This window comes from Artibeus jamaicensis, unplaced genomic scaffold, assembly GCF_021234435.1.
Source record: "Artibeus jamaicensis isolate MK-2021 breed Jamaican fruit bat unplaced genomic scaffold, CSHL_Jam_final contig_482, whole genome shotgun sequence".
Lineage (NCBI taxonomy): Eukaryota > Metazoa > Chordata > Mammalia > Chiroptera > Phyllostomidae > Artibeus > Artibeus jamaicensis.
The window spans coordinates 859,826-879,832 of NW_026521857.1; the positions used below are offsets into that span (position 1 = coordinate 859,826).

At 41.2% G+C, this 20,007-nt stretch overlaps 1 protein-coding gene across 2 annotated transcripts in view; it reads right to left on the reverse strand.

Moving 5' to 3' along the window:
- NEDD9 (neural precursor cell expressed, developmentally down-regulated 9) overlaps positions 1-20,007 on the reverse strand; it is a 180,393-nt gene that overhangs the window by 33,573 nt on the left and 126,813 nt on the right. Inside the window, exon 1 of one of the 2 annotated variants that reach the window (XM_037152908.2) lies at positions 10,860-11,040. The exons of the other annotated variant lie outside the window; for it this stretch is intronic. Within the exon in view, the coding sequence (XP_037008803.2) occupies positions 10,860-10,871 (12 nt within the window). The 5' untranslated portion in view covers positions 10,872-11,040. Of the gene's footprint in view, positions 1-10,859; positions 11,041-20,007 lie in introns of those variants that run through there. 2 annotated transcript variants of the gene reach the window in all.

A 20,007-nucleotide genomic window follows, 5' to 3' on the forward strand; every position in this document is an offset into this window, starting at 1 on the left:
ACTAGGACTAATGTCGCCTGTTGTTCCTTAAGGTTGACACAGGGCAGAAACATTCAGAGGCTGGGATTTGTTAACCATGAAGCCTAGAGCAAATTCTGTTTCAGATTAAAAAATTACAAATGGTTTGGTAGGTAGGCACGCACATACGGGTGTACGTGTGTGACTTCACAGTCCCCTTCTCTTATTTCCCAGCTAGTCATAGGGGATGAATTTGATGGCTGACAGTATTTGAGAAAAACAAATGAGCTTTTTCCTTACAAGTTTGTTGATCATAAATGATAGTTGTGTCTTTAAGAGCTCAATGTTCCACACTTGTGTGGTTTTTGAGACAGAGCTAAGCAACTCCTGAGGGACATACAGAAGGTGGAAGGGCACATAGGTTTCAGTGGGTATCAGAACCACAGGTCACCCACAGCTCGACCAGAATCAACTAGAGTAGAATTTCAGACTAAGAAGGGATCTGAGAGATCATTTTAACCCAATCATCTTGTTTTACAACCCAGAGAGTCTCCTGTTAGATTAGCAGCAGAGCCAGAAATAGCATCTGGTTCCCCTCCTAATCTAGGATTTTTTCCATTAGACCAGGATGTACTTCCTGAGAGCCTTCTCCATCTTAGAATTTAGTACTATTGCTATTAAGCCTTGGAATTTATACGCATTTGTCCCACGTTGCCTGGTTTTGATAGATTTAAGTATAGTATATTGGCAAAGGATCAAAAACAAGGGGCAGGCACAAACTCTTTTCAGGGTTCCGTCCCTAGATAAATCCGACAGGCGCCATATAATGATGAAGGCCTGACACTCACTCACCCACGAGATAGGTTTTATTAACAATAAAACAACCATCTGGATTTCAGCCAACATTACAGTGTTGGCACCAGCTCACATCTATCTGCCTGTCTAGACAAATCCCTCCAACATCCAGGTACTTAGGGAAGAGAAATGAGAATTGTTATAAAGGAATAGGAGACTCCATTCCATTATATTACAGTATATTTCCAAAGCAACATCATTTCTCAAAAGCCAAAACACACAAGTCATTAACATTTAATAAAATATTTGCACCAAGGGAAGCCCTCAAGGTCTAAAGTTATATCTAAACACAATATGATACAGTACCAATATCTAAATACAATGCCAAAACCAATACAAATATGTGCCCATCCTGGTGACTTTGCCTGTCTCCTCACCAGAACCCAACTGCTGTGACTTGGATGCCGACACTCAGTGGAACTCTTTTAGACTCCCTTGACCTAGTTTGGTGCTGATTGCCATTGTCCCACTTAACTTGGAGGTCCCCAGAGAATTCTAAGAACTGGATCTGGACACTTGGCTGAGAGGGTATACGCAGCTGCATGTTGTTACCATTGTAGGAACTTCATAGAAAGAAACTTTAGATGCTGCCGCTTCTCAGCCAGAAGAGAGAGAATGATGGCGGGAGCAAATGGAATAGAAGAAAACCCTCAAGTGAAATTGTTCAATGGGTAGGTGTATAGATACGCTCTAACATATAGACAATATCCATCAGAGAATAAAAGAGCTTTCTTTAAGGCCCATTTCTAAATGCATTATAGACTATATCAGACTGTTTACGGCAACCTTAACTCTCTTTAAGTGTCTTCCTATGTCCTGTTGGTTTTACACGCGCCCTGGAGAAGACTGCCTGCTTCTTCGTATTTTACAGTACTTGCTTGAACAAGTTGGTGCTAAGCATAAAAGGGGAAGTTTCCTTATGGTTAGGGCTTGTTACACTAAGCTCAACCTTGCTCGTGATACAATCATGGCAAACAGTTCTATAGTTATATTTTTGTGCTTCTAGCACAACAAACCAGTAAGGCAATTGTTTTTAAGCAGAAGGAAGTAGGGGCAATTAGGCCAGTGATTCTTACTAGAAGGGATATTTGCCCCCCCACCTCAGGTGACATGTGGCAATGTTAGGAGACATTTTTGGGTATAAATGTGTGTTATGTGTGTTCCCAGTAGCTAGTGGGTAGAGGCCAGGGATGATGGCAAACTTTCTGTGATACGCAAGACAGTCCCCCACAACAAAGGCTTATCCAGCCCTAAATGTCATCAGTGCTGATGTTGAGACACCCTGGATAGGGGAACGGACACTAAACTGAATTAACAGAGTCCAGTCTCAATCTTCATACTGGAAGATTAATGACAATGAAATCATGCTACCTTTTGTGCCTTTGTTCCCCATCTAAGAAATGGGGATAATGAACATGTTCTTCATAATAATATTATGAGGAGTCATGAAATTATATATGCAAAATGCTCTGATTTCTTCACAAGAAATGCTCTCTATAAAATCCAGCACAGTTATTACTGCACTATTATGAGCTCATGAAATTGTGTCTTAAGAACTGTACTCCACCCCCTCAAAAAAAATTCCTCCAGGAAAAGAAAATAAACCAGAAATGATCTCATCATGATTACACCTGCCACACCAGAAAACAGACACAGTTCAGAGAAACTAAATTCTTCCCCTCCAGCAATGAAGTAAGCTGTGTCTGTAATTAAGATCTTAATAAGGGAGGCAGGAGGCTTGGGCAGATGCTACAGGCTATGAGGCAGAGTGCTACCGAGCCGGTCTAAAACAAGAACAACTGAAACACAATCTCCTGATGCTTAACACTCTCAGGTGTTCTCTGCAGAAGCACACAGTGCATGATAGACTTTCTGTCATTTTTACAGATGCCTATTTCTGCAAGACAAAAGAAAAGGACCATCTTACTCCTTACAAGTAAATGTTATTTATAACTCTAAATGAAAAATTTGCCTGCATACACTTAAAAAAAGCTTCTTAGATAATTCCCTGTCAATAGGCTGACATGAGGGAAAAGGGATGACACCTTTGACAGGTGACTGATCGCTGGAGCAGTTCATGTTGACTGTCTAGAGTGACCGTGTGTTCCTGAACTTCCCAAGACAGTCCCAGTCTCAAATATCTTTCCCATTGTCAGACCATATGTCTCTTCTTGGGGTTTTTCTAAACATGGATACATATCCACAGAAATTATATACACGTATATATTAAACCAAAAATAAAAGATAGGCCATGAAGTATATGTCTTGCTAATGGGTCTACCTTAATTGAATTTAGAATTTGAGAGAAAAAAGGTAGGTACAGATAAGAGTCTTTTGGTTCAGTCAGTGTTCATGTTCTCTGATAAGATGGTCTTTACAAGGAAATGAGATCTATTCCAAAGGCATCTGGGCCTCTGTGAGACTGTCTAGAATTCCAGCTTCACAGTGAATGGGGTTACTAAGAGAAAGAATGCTGTTGGGCTAACTGTATTTCTACGCTGTCTTCCCTGACCACCAAATAAGGGTATGCTCATCCCACTTAGCTCTGAGTGAAAAAGGTTGGAGAATCAAAGAACAACATGAATGCTCCATCCCAGGGGATCACTCAAGGGAAAGAGGGGATCACTCAAGTAGTATTGGCTGCTATGCCAATACTGCTGTGATAATACTGAAATCCTGCTGGTCCATTGACTCATTTCCTGCCAAACTCTTAAGTCATACTCCAAAAGATTAGTAACACCCTCCCCCGAAAAAACCCTCATTGACAGGTTACTAGCATGTACTGTTAGATACTAAAAACTGAACACCAAGAAGACTGGAGTGTATGGCAGTCCACATTGCTGCCTTCCCAGTGTGTTGGCTTTGCTTGTTATGGGGATTGGGGGTTGAGGGCTGGGGACCTTGGATATCCAAGCTCATTCTTTCCGTAGAGTGCAGAGCCTGCGGACAGAAAAGCGTACGGGAGTCACCCACATCTCCTGGGGGTGGGTAAAGTGCTAAGTTAAGAGTAGCAAACAGTCTGACTACCACAAATCCATGAAATTAGGGCTAATTCATATAAGAGATAGCATAGGATTTCCATATAACTAAAAGAAATTAGGAAAAATTAATGACACATGCTGTCTAAATGCATATTGCTCTAATAAATAAAAAGGTCTGGTTCAAATCTTAACCATATATGCCTTTTGGTTGCAGCAACTTTCCGTTAAGTTTGTCCAAGAGTCCTCTCCCCACATACATGAAGAGTAAAGAAAGGAATTAAATTCAAAGGGAGTTATCAAACATTTTTGTACAATGCTTGCACTTTTACATATTCATGGTTGCTCAATCTTTATTTCTGGTAAGCATAAACATCGACATTCCACATAAGGAAACTTTTTGCTAACATCTTACAAGTATCACCATGACATATTAAAATATCAGAAGAAATTCTCATTTGCAGCATATACACCAGGGTTTACAAAGAAATAAGACACCTCTGAGGCAATGGACCCAGCCTTTGAACCAGGATCATGAACCACCTAGTTAAATGCTATTTAGCACCATTAACGGTTGGGGAGGTGGAGGTGGTGGCGGGGGACTAGCTCTTTTTAAAGAATAAACTGGTAATTAGTAGTCCATGGTGGGGCCCAGGCATATACTGAAAACGTTCCACTGGCAAGTTTAGTATCTCCATAAGCAGCTGCCCCACCCACTACCTTAACCACAAAAAATCACTGTCATATGCCATTACTACTCACATTTTCTAGAGCACCTATTTTATCTTCCTTAAAGTGCAGGCCTCAGTTCACCTAGATCACATTGTCTACCAAATCTACATTCTAAAAAATCACTCATTGCAGTGGAGCCTGGGAAAGGTCACCAACAAGGCCATTTATCTTGAAATGAAGATTCCTCAGGAAGATGGTCTTGCAGCTGGGCTGTAAGGTTCCCCAGGCTTCAGAGCCCTCATTTACCAGTAAGAATCACTGCAGGGAGATGACTGGAATGTTCAAGGTAAATAAGATGGGGTGGGGGAAGATTGTTGACAAAGGATAAATAGTTTTTTGCGGGGAGGGGTCCCCTTTCCAAGCTCATACTCTTTGCAATCATCCATTACCTAGGAAACCAGCAGCCATTCTCTGGCATTTTCAGTTGGAAATGTAGTATTTCTTCCCAGTGGCCCTGTTTTGTTTACCTTGGCAAAGAGGCCTGATAATTAAGTCTATATGTTACTGCAGAATAATTTCATGGTCCCAGTGCCTGGCATTTGAAACCAATTTGTTTCGTTTTCTCTCTTACCCTAAAGTAATATAAAAATAGATAACCAAGACCTCTTACTTTCCATCTACTCACACTTCCTGTAATAGGATAAGGGGTATACAGGGTCCAGCACAAATAATGACCCTATTTATTACAAAATCTTTTTACTACAACACCATAAGCATGTAATCCTGTAGCATGTAAAATATCACACTGAAACACACCACATGTCATTTTAGGTGAAATGTTGAAATTAAAACTATCAGTTATTACACCTATATTATTACCGTACCAACAACACTCAAGCAGGCGTTACTTCTGCTGGACCCTGTAGTTAACCCTGAACTTCTGTATCCAGCAACTCACTACCTTTGCATTTCACCTTTAATTTTTTTTAAGTTGATGATTTTCTGTATATATACTATATGCATATATATCTTATAATGCATCCTAATAGCTACAATTTAAAATGTTTACTATATACTAAAGGCTGAGAAAGATGTTCATATCTTATTTCCTTTCAACTCTCTAATAAGACAGGTATTTAATAAATCACACTTTTATCAGTGAGGAAAGAGGCCTGAAGTAGACTGCCTACATACTATTAGAAAGTAACCAAAGTGGTATTTGAAACTAAGCCCATGTTCTTTCTATTATGCTATAGAAAGACACTTTTATGCCACAGCATTAAGACACTTTTAATGGTTACTTACATAAATATTTTATGTTACTCAATGTTTAATTCAATATTTGTTGAGTACGTACTATCAGTAAGATCCTGTTATCACAGGAATATTGAGTCTTATTAATAGTAGTGAGGATAGCAAGTCATTAATATAGTAGCAAGAGGGTGCATGAAATGTGCTGGCAATTCCCTATGTGTGGTATTTGCATTTCTATAATACACATCCAGAACCATGGAATACTCAACAATATCCAGCCATCTTAACCTAGTAACTGGGATTTTCACGTAATCCAGTCACCAAGTCTTAAATCCACACTATCCTTTTAACATCTACTAAGCATCTACTGTATAAGGAGAGCTGGAGTGACTGGCATTGTCTACTTACTACATACCAGGAGGCATGTTAAGTACTTTGTATTCATAAATTTTCTTGTTTAGACCTTAGAACAATAGCATTAGGCAATGGTTATCCCTATTTTCAGATAAGAAAACTGAGGCTCAGAGAGCTTAACTCTCCCCAGGTTACAGAGCATTAAATCACAGGAAGTGGTGACATCTTTCCCCAAAGCCCACACTCTACCTTGTCTCTACTACAAGACTACACTAGACCAAGAGCCTGCTGCCTCGAGACAAAGGATCCTAGATCACACTTTTCATTCAGTGGCCTGTTTATCACTCTACCTCTATATACAAAGAAAGGGCCCCCTTTATTTATTTCTTGTGTTCACTGGGGCTTACTTAAAGCTGGACAGCCCCTTATACCTGAAACTAATACAAAATAACACTGAATGTTAAAAAAGGAAAAAGCTGGACAGCTTCAGTGGGTAACTTATGTGAGTTACAGGTATCATTTAGACAGTAATTTGATTGAAAGTAAATTATGTAGTGCAAACAGGGTAGGGCAGAGGTGAAAGCCTACTGCAGGGATTATAGCAAGACAGTCAAGGAGACAAAGGTTTGGGCTTCATAGAGAGAATGGATGAGGAGCCTGTACCTTGTAACAGACTAACCAAGTTAGGGAGTTGTAAAGAGACAGGGGCAAATGAATCAGGGAGCAGCAGAAGGCCAAGATTTCTCACAGCAGAGACAAAAGAGAGAAGGGAGATGAAGGTATAGGGTTTGCTTTGAGGGAGTCATGTCTACGTGGATTGGGGAGGCAAGCCCTAGAAAAGTCAGCTATTACAGAAGCATAAGTAATGCTTGAATGAAAAAATGACAGGTGGTGAGGACAAAAAAGGGGAGAGAATTTGCAAAGGGGATTGAAAAGTAGAGAGGAAGTTGTTTTTAGAAGTCTTGGGGGAAGGGGTACAGACAGGAAGCCACTGATGAATTCTGATAAGAGAATGCATCTATATCCCAGCAAGGAAAGGATGCTACAGGCATCTTTGGTATGTCCCACACGGTGCAACTTGCTATATATGTGGTGTTATCAGAACATCTTCAGCTCTACAAAGTCTTTCATCTCTGCGTAGGTAAGTCATTTAGCTCCAAAAGTGGGTTTGCTCAATAAATAAATAATATAACACAAATAATTAAGCAAGGATTTTTCAAAGCATATTTTGGTGCTTCTAAATTTATAGATCTCACATAAGATTTAAAAATGGGGGCAGGAGTTTCTCATTTGGACTGGATGCAACAAATCATCTAGAAGAAAATGAAGAATTTAAAACCAAAATTTCAAAGCAAGGAAAGAATTGGGAATCATATAGGTTGTAAACAACCATAGACTAAATTGAAGACCCTCAATTATTTTTTTCTCAAGCCAGCTTGAGAAACTTAAAATATTTTCAAAGTCCCCCTCAAAAGCTCTCAATCGTACAGACTTACTTGTTTCCCCAACCAACCTTGCTCACAGTCAGCCAGAACATAGAAAGCTGAATTTCAGGATGTAGCTTTCTTACTTATAAGTTCCATCTGTAATTTTTCTTCAGTCCAAGCATTTAAGAATGAATTTGTTAAATGGTTGATTAGAGAAATAATTTGAAAATTTAATGGGGACCCATGGGGTTCAGAAATTTGGCAAAGCCCCAAAAGCCACTTAGCTATTAGAGATCAGACAGGCAGTGCCTGCTGAGAACCACTGACCAGGCCAGGGACAGCACAAAATGGGCGGGGTCTCCAGCCTCTGCTCAGACACAGCTTTGCAGTGGCCCTTCAATCACCCTCCTGGCAGACAGCAGCCATAATCACCTCCACAACCTCAGGAGGGAAGCCTTCCCTGAGCAAGCCTCAGCCTCTTCCCCCCACTTCAGGACTGCTCTGTATATTCAGAGGAGCTTGTCCAAACTTTTAATAAATAATACCCCCCCACACAATTTACTATCACATAACCTCAGACTGAATACTTTTAAGAGAAATGGAATATTAAGCACATATGGGAGTGACTGCAACCTTCCTATGAAGAAATAAAAAATATACATACAATGAAATATAAATAGACGAGGTAGGTGCTACCCAAAAATGTTTACCAAAGTAATAGCTTACATTCCACAATTCTCAAGATTATTGTAAAGACATAGCTGGCTGACCCTGAGCTGCAAAATGAGTGTGGGATTGGTAGTTCTCCAGTTATGATCCCTGAAGTAGCCAAACCAGATAATCTAGTTTAAAAAAAATCTAATAGTGGCTGGATTACAAATCTTTCAGTGAACGTTTTTAAGTCTGACTGTGCTAAATTTATAGTGTATGGTGCAACACAGTGTTTAAAAAATAATTCCTAACTTCAAGATTTTACAGTCTATTAATTATCTGGCTCTACTACCTAAGTAGCTCAAATGAAACAAATAACTGTGAAACATGCATTTCACTTTGCTTTGTAGAGTTACTGCCTAAAACGACGACAACAACAACTCTATCCTGCAGGACTGTGTGCAATGAAATAGTCTCAAATTTCCTGGGAGGAGAAAACCCCAGTCACACAGGATATTTTAGAGAGGTCACAGATGGTCCTTTCTTTTTCTGTAATTAAAGTCAAAAGTTCTAGGACCAGATAGTGTTGGTTCAAATCCCAGCTCCACCACTTTTTAGCTGTGTGGCTTTGGATTTCCACCTTTGAAAATGAGTATAATCATACCCACCTCATAGAGTTATAGGGAGAATTAAAATGACAATGCTGTATGTCATTATAAGTCTTAAGAAATGTTATTTATCACACCTCTACCTTGTGACATCTACTGACAAAATCCTCTCCTTAAAGTTGTGTATCGTTTACCAGAGAGAAAAAAGGCTTTTTAAGAAAGGGAGAGTGGACTGATTCAGCCATTCGTTCATTTTATAGTTACCACAAGGTGTCAATCTGTTGTTTGGTCAGTCAGAGAAGTCAGTAGTTTTTTTCTGGCGAAGGTGTTCACAAGCTAGTAAACATCATGCACTCACATCTCTTTGCAGGGTATTCAACACCAGGAAGGCCCAGCAGAGAGGCAGGCTTTCCCCATGAATGCCAGTCATAATTTACATCATCTGTTGCCCTGATGTTTTCTTTCCATAAGAGTAAAACGAAACATGACGAGGTCACTGAATAAATGACTTTGGACTTTGTCATTTGTCTAGTTTGGAGCACTCATTGTTAATTTCAGTCATTTATACTTTCCAACAATAAATGTATGAACATATTTTCTTTCTGCTGATCGGTTTTTATGAACTAAAGGAATTCAGCAATGGGTCAAGAGGGGCAAAGACTCACTGTGGGCTGAGCAGTATCTAGTCCTATCACTGCTCTGCATAAGGAAACTGTGGCTATATGGGCCGAAAAAAAGAGAACTTTTCTGCTATTATAGAAGGATTTGTTTTTAGTTGCATCTTCAAGTCAAATATTGAGAATCTTCAAGATTACCCATTGCTCTGATCTTCCCTATTAAGGCAGGTAATGGAAAGCTGATAGCAGAGTGATAACTGATGCCTGTGTTTTCAGATAATTGTGACCTTTTCAAGGAGAACTCTAATTCATACTTTAGAAATAAAAGGCTTTCAACATTCAGATTTGGAGCTTTGAATAAGATTTATAACTTTTGAATAAAAGATTTATCACTGTGGTGATACGCTGGCTACAAAGTATTTACAACATCACGTTAAAAAAGGATGAGTCAGAAGCTAGATAATTCAGAGAGAAAGCAAAGTAGCTCCTGGCCAGCACAATCCCAAAGATCGGACAGGTAATACAAATTGTCAATCTAAAAGTATAGTCACCTTGCCAGAATTTCATTTAATGATACACTTTTGTATAAAAGCACTAGGAGTGGTAACTATTCCAGAATAGAAAAATTCATCCTCTGAGGAAAAGTCACATCCTACTCATTGCAATCTGCTTCTGTCCAGTGTGCCTGGTAGCTGCTTGCCTCCTACATGGGGGCGACTTAAAATGTAATATGCTGAGCCAGTTATAACCCCTTTTTGCCAAGAATAAACACGCAAACAGTGGTGCAAAATGCGTGGGAGAAAATGCTGCCAAAGTATTATGGCATTCTGCAAACTTTAGGGACAATAAACTGGCCTGAGGAAAGCTTCAGACTCTCAGTCTATTTAAATGCCAATAGAAGTGTTTTCAAGAAATGGCAAATATTCATTTATTCTTACTACCAACGTCATTTAAGGATATCAAAATTCTCCATCACCAGCTGTATAATGAATAGTACCTGGGGCTTTTAATTTCTCCCACCAAAAGTACACATGGCAAACTGCATCCCAGACTACACGCTTAAAGCAAAGGCTGATGACTGCTTTACAAGCCAGTCTGGGGGACTCTGCAGTTCTAATTCCTCTCTCATTACAGCTCCGGGGCTCCGGGAGACAGCGGAGGCCAGGCCTGGGGGAGCCGAGCAGACTTGAGCTAATACGTGCTCCGCTAGGAGTCAGACACCCTGCGGTCTACAGTAGCGGCTACAGACTGCCTCTAAGACTAATTCTCCAAAACTTTCAGAGGAGACGGACTCGGGTGTACTGTGAACTCGGGGAGTGGGCTTAGAGACTGGGTCTCTGCCTGCTTCCTTGTGTGCCAGTCTCGACTGAGACTCAACTCAAAACTCGGTCACACAAGGTGTCCCTCCAGAGGAGTTGTCACAGTGGGAACCACACAAACACACACACACACAAACGGAGACATATGTAAAAGATACTCTCTTACCTTATACTTCATCTCGGCAGCTGTGAATTGAGCCGTCTTCCTAACACACTAGTTACACTGCATTGAGTGCAGGCGTATCCGCCCCTCCATCGAGTGTAGTACTAAATGAAAGTGAGAACAGTCCGGGGCTGGGGCAGGTTTGTCATTCGCAGCCGGGAGCTCTGACTCAGAAAAAGCTCCAAAGCTTCTGAGCTCACTGTTTTGATTGAGGCGGGCCTATCAAAGGCTGTATTTGCATACCTTCGCATCATTGGCTAATGGGCCAAGGTAATGTGATGCCCCGCCCACTTCTTAACATACGAAAATTTCTGACAAAGAACTCGTAATGTAATCATATCTTTTTGCATTATTAAAAAGGGTAGAAAATAAAACAAAGTGGGAACCGTTCCCTATTTTACTCCATCCTTCCCATCACCCCCACAAAGGAACGGGAAAAGAGATAAATTCTTTTTAAAGATTAACCTAAGTTTTAAAGAAATTGAATTCACAAAGCAGTCTGACAGTCGCGCTTCCTGTGACCCTAGCAACTCCTTCATAAACCCATTTCATTTCAAAGCCATTCACCTCACAATCTCTACATGAAATGAACCCTGGGGGAACAAAAGGTTTTCTGTCTCTGGCCTCTTTTTACTAACTACCCCTGCTGATATCTCCCTGGCTCTCCTTCTCTCCTCACTCCCTCTCTCTTTGTGTGTGTGTGTGTGTGTGTGTGTGTGTGTGTGTGTGTGTGTGTTTGCTTTTTTTTTTTTTTGGTTCTTTTCAGTGTTCAAAGTACTTGCGATGTCAGTCTGCAAGGAGCCAGAATACAATACCCCCTCAGTGAAAATGAACTCCCTAGGCCAGGCACCAGGATTTCTCTGGCCAGCTTCTCACAGGGCCTCACATTGAGTGTCAACCACATTCAGCGACCTTCTCTGGCTTTGCTGAGGATAAAGGTTAGATGTGACCCTGCCAATAGGGCTGGCCAGTGCACGCCCTATACATCATTGCTGTCTACAGAGTACTGTGTTCTTTGATGGCTGGCATTTCTAGCTCCAGCTTTGAACACTGCAGTTTTTCCTTCTGACCTCTCTCCTGAAGATGACCCATGAACCCAATAACGCTTATTATATAGGGAACAAAGAAAGTGCCTACTGTTTGATGAGCCTGGTTAAAAAGACCAGGCTGTCTCAGTGAAGGACAGAGAACATTTGCTTCACATTCGTGATTTCTGTAGAGAAAGAGGTCATCCAGGGGAGGACAGAAATAGTCATCTTCAGAAACTTTTCTGAAGCATAGGAAGGAGAGGGAAAGTTCCTTTTTAGTGGGCCTCAGGGTTCAGACTTGGTAAGTGCAGACAATAGGCTGTCCCTGAGTGGGATAGACTCCAACCAGACTACACGACTTGGATGGAAAAATCAGCCTTTATTTTTTTTCCTGGCCAAATTGGACTAGAATCTGTTTGATTTGTTCCCCCTTACCCCTCCGAAATTCTCAGTGGATTAAAACTACTTTTACGATCTAAGCAAAAAGAACAGCTGCCCTACAAAAGTGGTTTCCAGGTCCAGGGCTCAGTTTAACTGAAAATTTAATGTGGCACCCATTCCCTGGACATGACCCCCAGGCAGTCACAATGACCTTGACACACCAGTTCCGGCATCCACTAGGCCTTGCTTTTCCTCATTTAGCCTTTGAGTGAAAATGAGCCTGAGTGATTTTTCAAGGTCTTTCTGAAAACAATGTAGGCATGCAGCACATTGCACTGCAAGGGTCTCCTGAAAAGTCCCACAGACTATGGAAGAGTCGTTATTTTGCAGGAAATTGTTTTCTGTGTCTGCCTGGATTAGTCAAAGACCTTTCCATCTGTAAGATGAGTCTTGCGGCTTCCAGGAGATCTAGATGACATTCCACTGGCTTCCTAAACAGTCAAGTTGAACCCTCCTTCTGTTTTGTTTGATGAGTACAATTGAGTAGTGAACACTCTTTCACCCCATTTTATTGCTTTTGAACAGTTTCCCAAAGCATATGCCAGGACTTTCTGTCATTTCATTCTCTAGTTAGAAAGCTTAATTCGTGCCAAGTGGCCCTCCCCCTTTCCTGTTTCTATCCTGTACAGTAAGACACTTAAAAGCTTCCTGAAGTTCATCTCAAGGTGGTTTGAGTCATTAATGTTATTATTTATATAAAGAAAATCACAATGGTGTTGGAGGCTGGTAAACCTGTGTTAGAATGTCAATAATTTTTTTAACTTCCTGGTTTTGATGTCTTGAAGTACAAAATTGAGAAACTAATAGCATGTACCTGCCAGGGTCATAATGAGGATTAAATGAGATAATGGGGGTAGAAGTTAATAGTTCTTAACACACAGTAAGACCTTAATAAGTGGTTGTTTATTATTATTACTATTATTAATTATTATAATGTTAAATTTATTTTATATTACTTTATTGAAATATTATATAATATTGTTAAGTATATTATATAAATGATATTAATATTTAATAACTTTAAAATTAGAATATTATCATCATTAGACTATTATTGGCATGTATAGTAAGCATTCAAAAAACGGGGGAGGAATCCCTTCAGTTGTATGACATTCTTTCACAGGGCAGCCTTCTAATTTGACAAATATCAACTGAGCACCTATCACGTGCCAGGTACTGTTCTAGGTCGGGAGAATACACAGCAGCCCAGACAAGTTCTTAGCCTCTTTGAGCTTACAGTCTACTGGGAGTGGAGGACAATAATTAAATGAATAAATAATATGATTTTGGAGTAATAAATGAAGAAAAGTTAAGCAGGAAGAATTGCTGGAGAACAACACCAGGACTGAGGGGAAGAGGTGACTTATTTTATTTTGTTTCTTATTTTAATAGTTCATCTTTTATTGTATTTTCCTCATTACCATTTATCTACCCTATACCCTCTTCTACCTCCACCCACTCAGGGTGTCTTATTTTAGACAGAGTGGTCAGGTGAGTCCTTCTAAGGAGGTAATATTGAAGCAGAAATCTGAATAACATGATGGATCCACTCAACGATCTGGGAAAAGAGCTTTCTAGACAGAAGAAGTATCCCATGGATAAGGCTTGAGGAGGAAAAATTTGGTGGGTTTAAGAACAGCAAGCAGTCCGGGTTCCCTGAGCGGGGAACTGAGGGGCCTCATGGACAGGACAAGCTCAGAGACATAGGCGGTAGCAGTTTGAATTTTCTCTGGAAGTCACTGGGGCCTTTGAGCAGGGAATGAGGTGATCTGTTCTGTTTTTATCCTTCGATTAAACACTTAAGGACAGCAAACTGTTGGTTAAAACATTGAGCTCTGGTCTTCATTCAGTTCACACAATGCTAGTAGCTTTTACTTTAGTGTCATCTGGAATTTTTCCTTTAAAACCCTTTGGGGAAACACAAATTCTGTCACTGAGTAGAGAAACAACTTTTTCCCCATTGATTACCTGAAATTTTGGATGCAAAAATACTGTTTAAACAGAGCAATATCAATGCTATTGATTGATTTACAGTCTCCCCAGTACTCCCATGGGTTAAAATGTGCTCAGCCCCTATCTGTGCTCACTAGCACTCTCTTGGCCTATCAGCCTTGCCACCTTCCTGCTTGTCTGCCAAGGGCTCTATCTCCCAAGATGCTCATGTAAGCAGGAGCAAGCAAGGACAATGCCATCAAATGCTGTCCAAATGATTTTCTAACTGCCACTGAGCACTAGCATGGATACTGCAAAAAATCAAGATGATGCTAGAGGGATGAGATTCTTCTGTCCACAGCCTGGGGGAACCCATGTGGCTGTTCTTTAAAAGTAAAGGGCAGTGTCAGAGCATGTGAAGGTAGGAAGTGACCTCAGAAGTCATCCAGTTTAGCCCCCCATAAAGAGGATGAAGCCACTGCTCTGAGTGTGGGTGCCCTGGACAGGCACCACCCCCTGCCCTCCAGGGGGATCAGGACAATTATTCAGTCAGTCCCCTGTACCTCTTGCTTGCTTGAGTCCAGTTATTCTTTATAATTTTCCTCCCTGAAATTTCTGCCAGCTCCCACATTGCTACCTGTTTAATTAACTTCTAGAGTACAGAGCTGATCACATTACCACTATGTTAAAAAAACCTCTAGGGCACACTTTGGTTCCTTAAAAAACAAAATCTGCACACTTTAGTGTGGACTATAATCTGAGCCCACCCTCTTTCTCTGGCCTTATCTCCCACCCTCTCCCAACCCCACATCTCACACTTTTGCCACATGGAGAAGAGGTGGGGAACGACTCACTAAATTCAAGACACATGAGTACTGTCCAGACTTTGCACAGATGGATCTTCCTGCCGAGGATGTCCTCCCTTCACTCCTCTGCTACTGAATGGAGCCCCAACACTGACTCGTTCGTGCTTCCTTGTCAAAGAACCCTCACCCTGGCCACCTCACCCTTCCAGAGCTAATTCCTCCTTCCCTTTACTACAAATATATGGCCCTACTATCAGGCTCTCCCATGTTGTATCAGAATGAGTTGTTGGTGTCTGTTTTTTCAGCTTCAAGGTGAGCCCCAAAGGGATGGGGTGCTGCTCAACACAGTATCCCCTGCAGGCTTATACCTTAGAGGTGCTTAAATGCTTGCTGAATGAGTAAGAGGATAAATGTAACTTCAAAGACGCCAGGTACCAGTTTTAACTCTTGCACAGGGCTCAGTTAAAAAAGTTTCCGTGCTTGCAGGCATCATTTTTTATACAATATATGAGCTAAGAATAGCTCTTATGTTTTTAAATGGTTGGAAAAAATCAAAAGAAGAGTAATATTTTTGAGATGTGAAAATTACGTGAAATTTAAATTTCAGTGTTTATAAAGTTTTATCATGACACAGGCACCCACTCATTTACCCATTGTCTTTTGCCACCTATGATGGCAGACTTGTGTGGATTGTGCCAGAGAGGGTAGACTGTAAAGCCAAAAAGTATATTATCTGGCCCTCCACAGAAGAAAGTTTGCTGACTCAACTTTAGAATGGTACAAGACATATCCATCCCTGAGTTCAGACTAAAGAATAGATCCTTCTATATCTACAGAGAAACAATCTAGAAACACCCATTCTGGGGCCATGTTTTACCATTTCTAGTTTGATACCAATTTTTAAAAAGTCAATATTTTTTTAAATAACTTTAGAAAGTTATTTCAAAAAATAATTTGAGGCAGCAACTTTTTAATTCTTCAAGTCTCCCAAATCCTCCCAAAGCAAAAACTTGAGAGTTTTCTGCTTCAAGCCAACTGGCCCCTGGCTCATTCAGCCTGGACTGAAACCCTTCCTGGCGCCAGGACCTTTTGTTAGATATTCACAAATGTTGTTTCAATTAATGTTCATTTACTATAACAACCCTCTTGGGTAGGTTGTAGTATTCTAGTTTTACATGTAACAGAACAGGGACTCAGAGAGGTTGTACAACTGGCACAGTTACAGGCAGGTGAACGGCAGCCCTGGTATGTGAAGGCCGGCTTCTGGCTTCTGAGATGTGATGTGCCACACTGTCCATGCTTCCTCTGGGTGTCTTTGTTTTCTGAGTTCCGTTTGTTAGTTCAGTAAGGTTGTGTCTTGACCCCAGTGGGTCAAGTGCTTAAAGCCTGTCTGTGATCTTTCTTGCCTAGACTGCCCTCCTTTCATCATCTGCTTGCCTATACGCCATCTTTCCCCTAGTTTGAACTCCATCTCCTTCATTAACTATTTCCTTAAAAATCTCTCCATTGTCGATATTCCCCCAACCACTCTCTATGTCTCTCATCCCCTATGACCACGGTGCTTCCGAAATCTGACCTCCCTTCAATCAATCGGACCTCCCTTAAAAAACAAGCTTCAATGCTCAGACTTATCCCCTGTCCATTGGGTTCGGTAGTTTCACCTGTGAGAGCTTCCTTCTCCACAATGAAATTTTAAGCAAGTTATAGAAGGGCACTTTTTCGTGCACCCATGTAGGTAACTGAATTTTTCCTTATATCTTCTCAAAGCCCCATGCCTTGTCCACGCACCCAGCCTTCACTGATGTCCACGTGGAAAACATAAGTGAGTTTCAGGGGGAAAAACACCTTTCAGTCTAGGCAGTAGTTCTCTTTTATCTGTTGAGCTAGTCACAATCTGGTTCTGAATGAAAGTCTATTATTAGAAATAAGCTCCAAGAACAGTCGCTAGTGCTTGCTTCTTCAGTTGCTATGGAATGGAGCTTTCATTGCTTTTTGCTTTCACTAAAATTTTGGCACAAGAGACCTCATAAAGGCCACCCAACACCATTCCCCCCCCTTTAGCAACAGTACAACAGTGTTTTAGGAGTAAACTTTGTTTTCTGAAAGGCTTGTTAAAGGCATTGCTTTAAAATGTTTGTTGCTGCAGATGGAGGCAGTGTTTACTAAAAAGGCTTGTTGACTCATAATTCCCAAATTTACTTCTGGTAAATTTGGTTCCTCCCTGACTTATTTCTTCTTCTCACTCAATGAGAAGCCAGCCACCTGGGGTTGGGAGTGGCTCTAAACAACAGAGATTAGAAATGATTCCTCTGGATATCTCTTTCCTGCATGACAGGATGAATTGCCTCACTGTGAAGACTTTGCAAGGTCTTGCCGGCTCTTTTCATTCAGCCAAGTTTATGTGTGTCATTGTTACAGACCTTTAAAAAACCCACCACCGTCCCTCCCCCACCCCAGTTTCCACTGCTTTCTGCCTTCCCTCCCACGCTCTTTGGGGTGAAGTTCTAAAACTGAATATCTCAGGCCCCTATCAGTCCTTGATTAACTATGAAAATACTAATGTGTCACTAATATGCTGCTAAGAAGTTAGTAGATCCCTACAAATGTGATTGTGGGCAATACCTTAACTCGATTTTTGAAAAACTGCGAACTTTCTGATGTTACGCATGTACATATATAATAGCGTTATTGGAACTTTGGAATATTTCATTTCATTTACTACCTGCCCCCAAAGAACTAAACAACATAACAGATAAAATCATATGCTATACGACAAGCAACTGTGAGGCCCCTCGTTAGAATTTAGTATTTGCTTTAAATGTAGGATTTGAGAGAATTGATTTAGGGGTGAAAATACGTGAAAAATTAGAAACACATAGTTAGTGTTTATTTATTTTCATAAATGTGCAAAGGTTTACATTTCTACTATTTATATGTATCCAGCTGGGCCAAGGAATGAAGTTCTGTGGAACAAAAGGAGTTTGATAATAAAACTGTACAGCTTGCCTGGCTAAGGCTCTCTCCTACTTTCCCAAGCCATGAGGTGTTCTATTATCGCATGCTTTAGTATGTCCAAGTAAACAATTTGTTACATGAACCGTCATAGAAATCTCTTCCGTGGGTAGAAACTTTAGACTGTGGATTTTTACAAAGGTCAAGAAGATCTGCCAAGACCAAATAAACAGGAATTCTGTGACTTGATGGAGATGGGCCTTCTACTCTTTCTGAAGTCACTGCCCAACACAATAATACTGCTACACAATATGTATTAAGTAAGAAGGGGCAAGGGCAACACATTTCCTTCTTGAGAATTTTTGTTCTTCCTTTATACATGCTTAAATTTGAAACATCTTCCTGACCCTTCTTCACACAGGTATTATGATCAAATACATGCTATGACAGGATAACATGACTTAATGTGCTAGAACGTGGTAACCCCCCTCCCACTCTCCACTTTTGGCTACTGTTAGGTAGAATAAGGAGAGAGGCTTATGGACTGTGTGTCCTGAATCCTGGATGGGGCTGGATGCTCTGCTTCCAGTCTACTCCCGAGCTCTGCTGTTCTGCAGACACACTGACCCTGACAGTCACCCTCCACGTTCAGCATGGTGCATAACTCCAGGATGGAGATGGGATGGGAAAGAACCAGGGAACGTGGGGGTGGGTGTTAGAAACAACAAAACACCAGTTTCCTGGAGGCACTGGGTAGATCATTCCTTTGGGTTTTGGCAATATATTCCCACCCTGGGGCCCTGAAAGAGCCTCTCTGACCCAGTTCTCCAAGTCTGCCTCCTGTCCCTGACAGCTTTCATCAGCTGAGGCCATTGAGCGTCCAGCAGACTCTGTTCCAGGGCATCTGGCCCGGCTGGCCAGCCCAGGCAGCTGCCAGCTGGCACTGATGAGCGAGTAAAAGGAATCCCAGTAATGCAGCGCCTGGGGTGGGGGCTGGGGGGCGGCAAGATGAAAGGAATATGGCGTGGGGACACAGCATACCCCACACTGTTAAATCCAGGCTTGTAAAGAGTTTCACTCATTTTAGAAAGCAAAGAAAATGCTCCATCTATCAGCAATCTTTTATTTTGTCTGGTAAAGGAATGCCTTTCCAGCGTGGGCCAGGGACGGGTTGGTAGTGGAGTTGCCAGTGCCCACCTTTCACTTGCTTTGTGGAGTGTGGACAGCGCATTCCCTTCTGCCCACTGAAGCTGAGAAGTAAAGAGTGGTTCCCTTCTTCGTAAGAAAAGTCGAAGGGGAGTCCTGCTAATGAAGGCTCACTCACTCATACCATGTTGAGTTTAAGTTCCTTTAATTTGCTTACATCCTGGCACCCTGTGATTTCAGACTAGAGGATGTAGACAAGAGGTTATTGCAAGGGTTTCCTTGAACTTCATTGTCTATGGTTCTTAAGATTCACGCTCTAACTAGAGCATGAATCTAGTTAGATTGGAGTTTCCGGTCTTTCAAAGGGTAGAGAATTGGAAGAAGAAGCAAGGCCTCCTGCACCAAGAAGACATGGGCTATGTGTTCCCCAGCTTTCAATTTTCCCATCTCAAAATCACTCTATGTCTTCAAAAGCCATCTCCTATGCAGTTCTGATGATCTGTAAAAAAAAAAAAACAAACCAAAAGAACAAAAACCCTCTCTCTCCTTACACAGACAGCCCGTGCAGAGACTCAGCTCCCCAACTCTCCCTTCTCTCATCCTCACTGCTAATCTTTCACATCCTGCTCTCTACAAGTACCTTCATGCCTCCCTCATCCACAGTTCCTTGTTCAAAAACCTGGAGGCCAGACGAGTTGTGGAATTCAGAATATTGGAGATTTTAAAAACAGATTTAGCATCCATATCACATACCACAAAACTCCCTGTGCGCCCCAGGCCAGCATCCCATGTGGGAACTCATTCATATTTTGGCAGTTGGATGTACCAGTAGGGGTACATACTAAG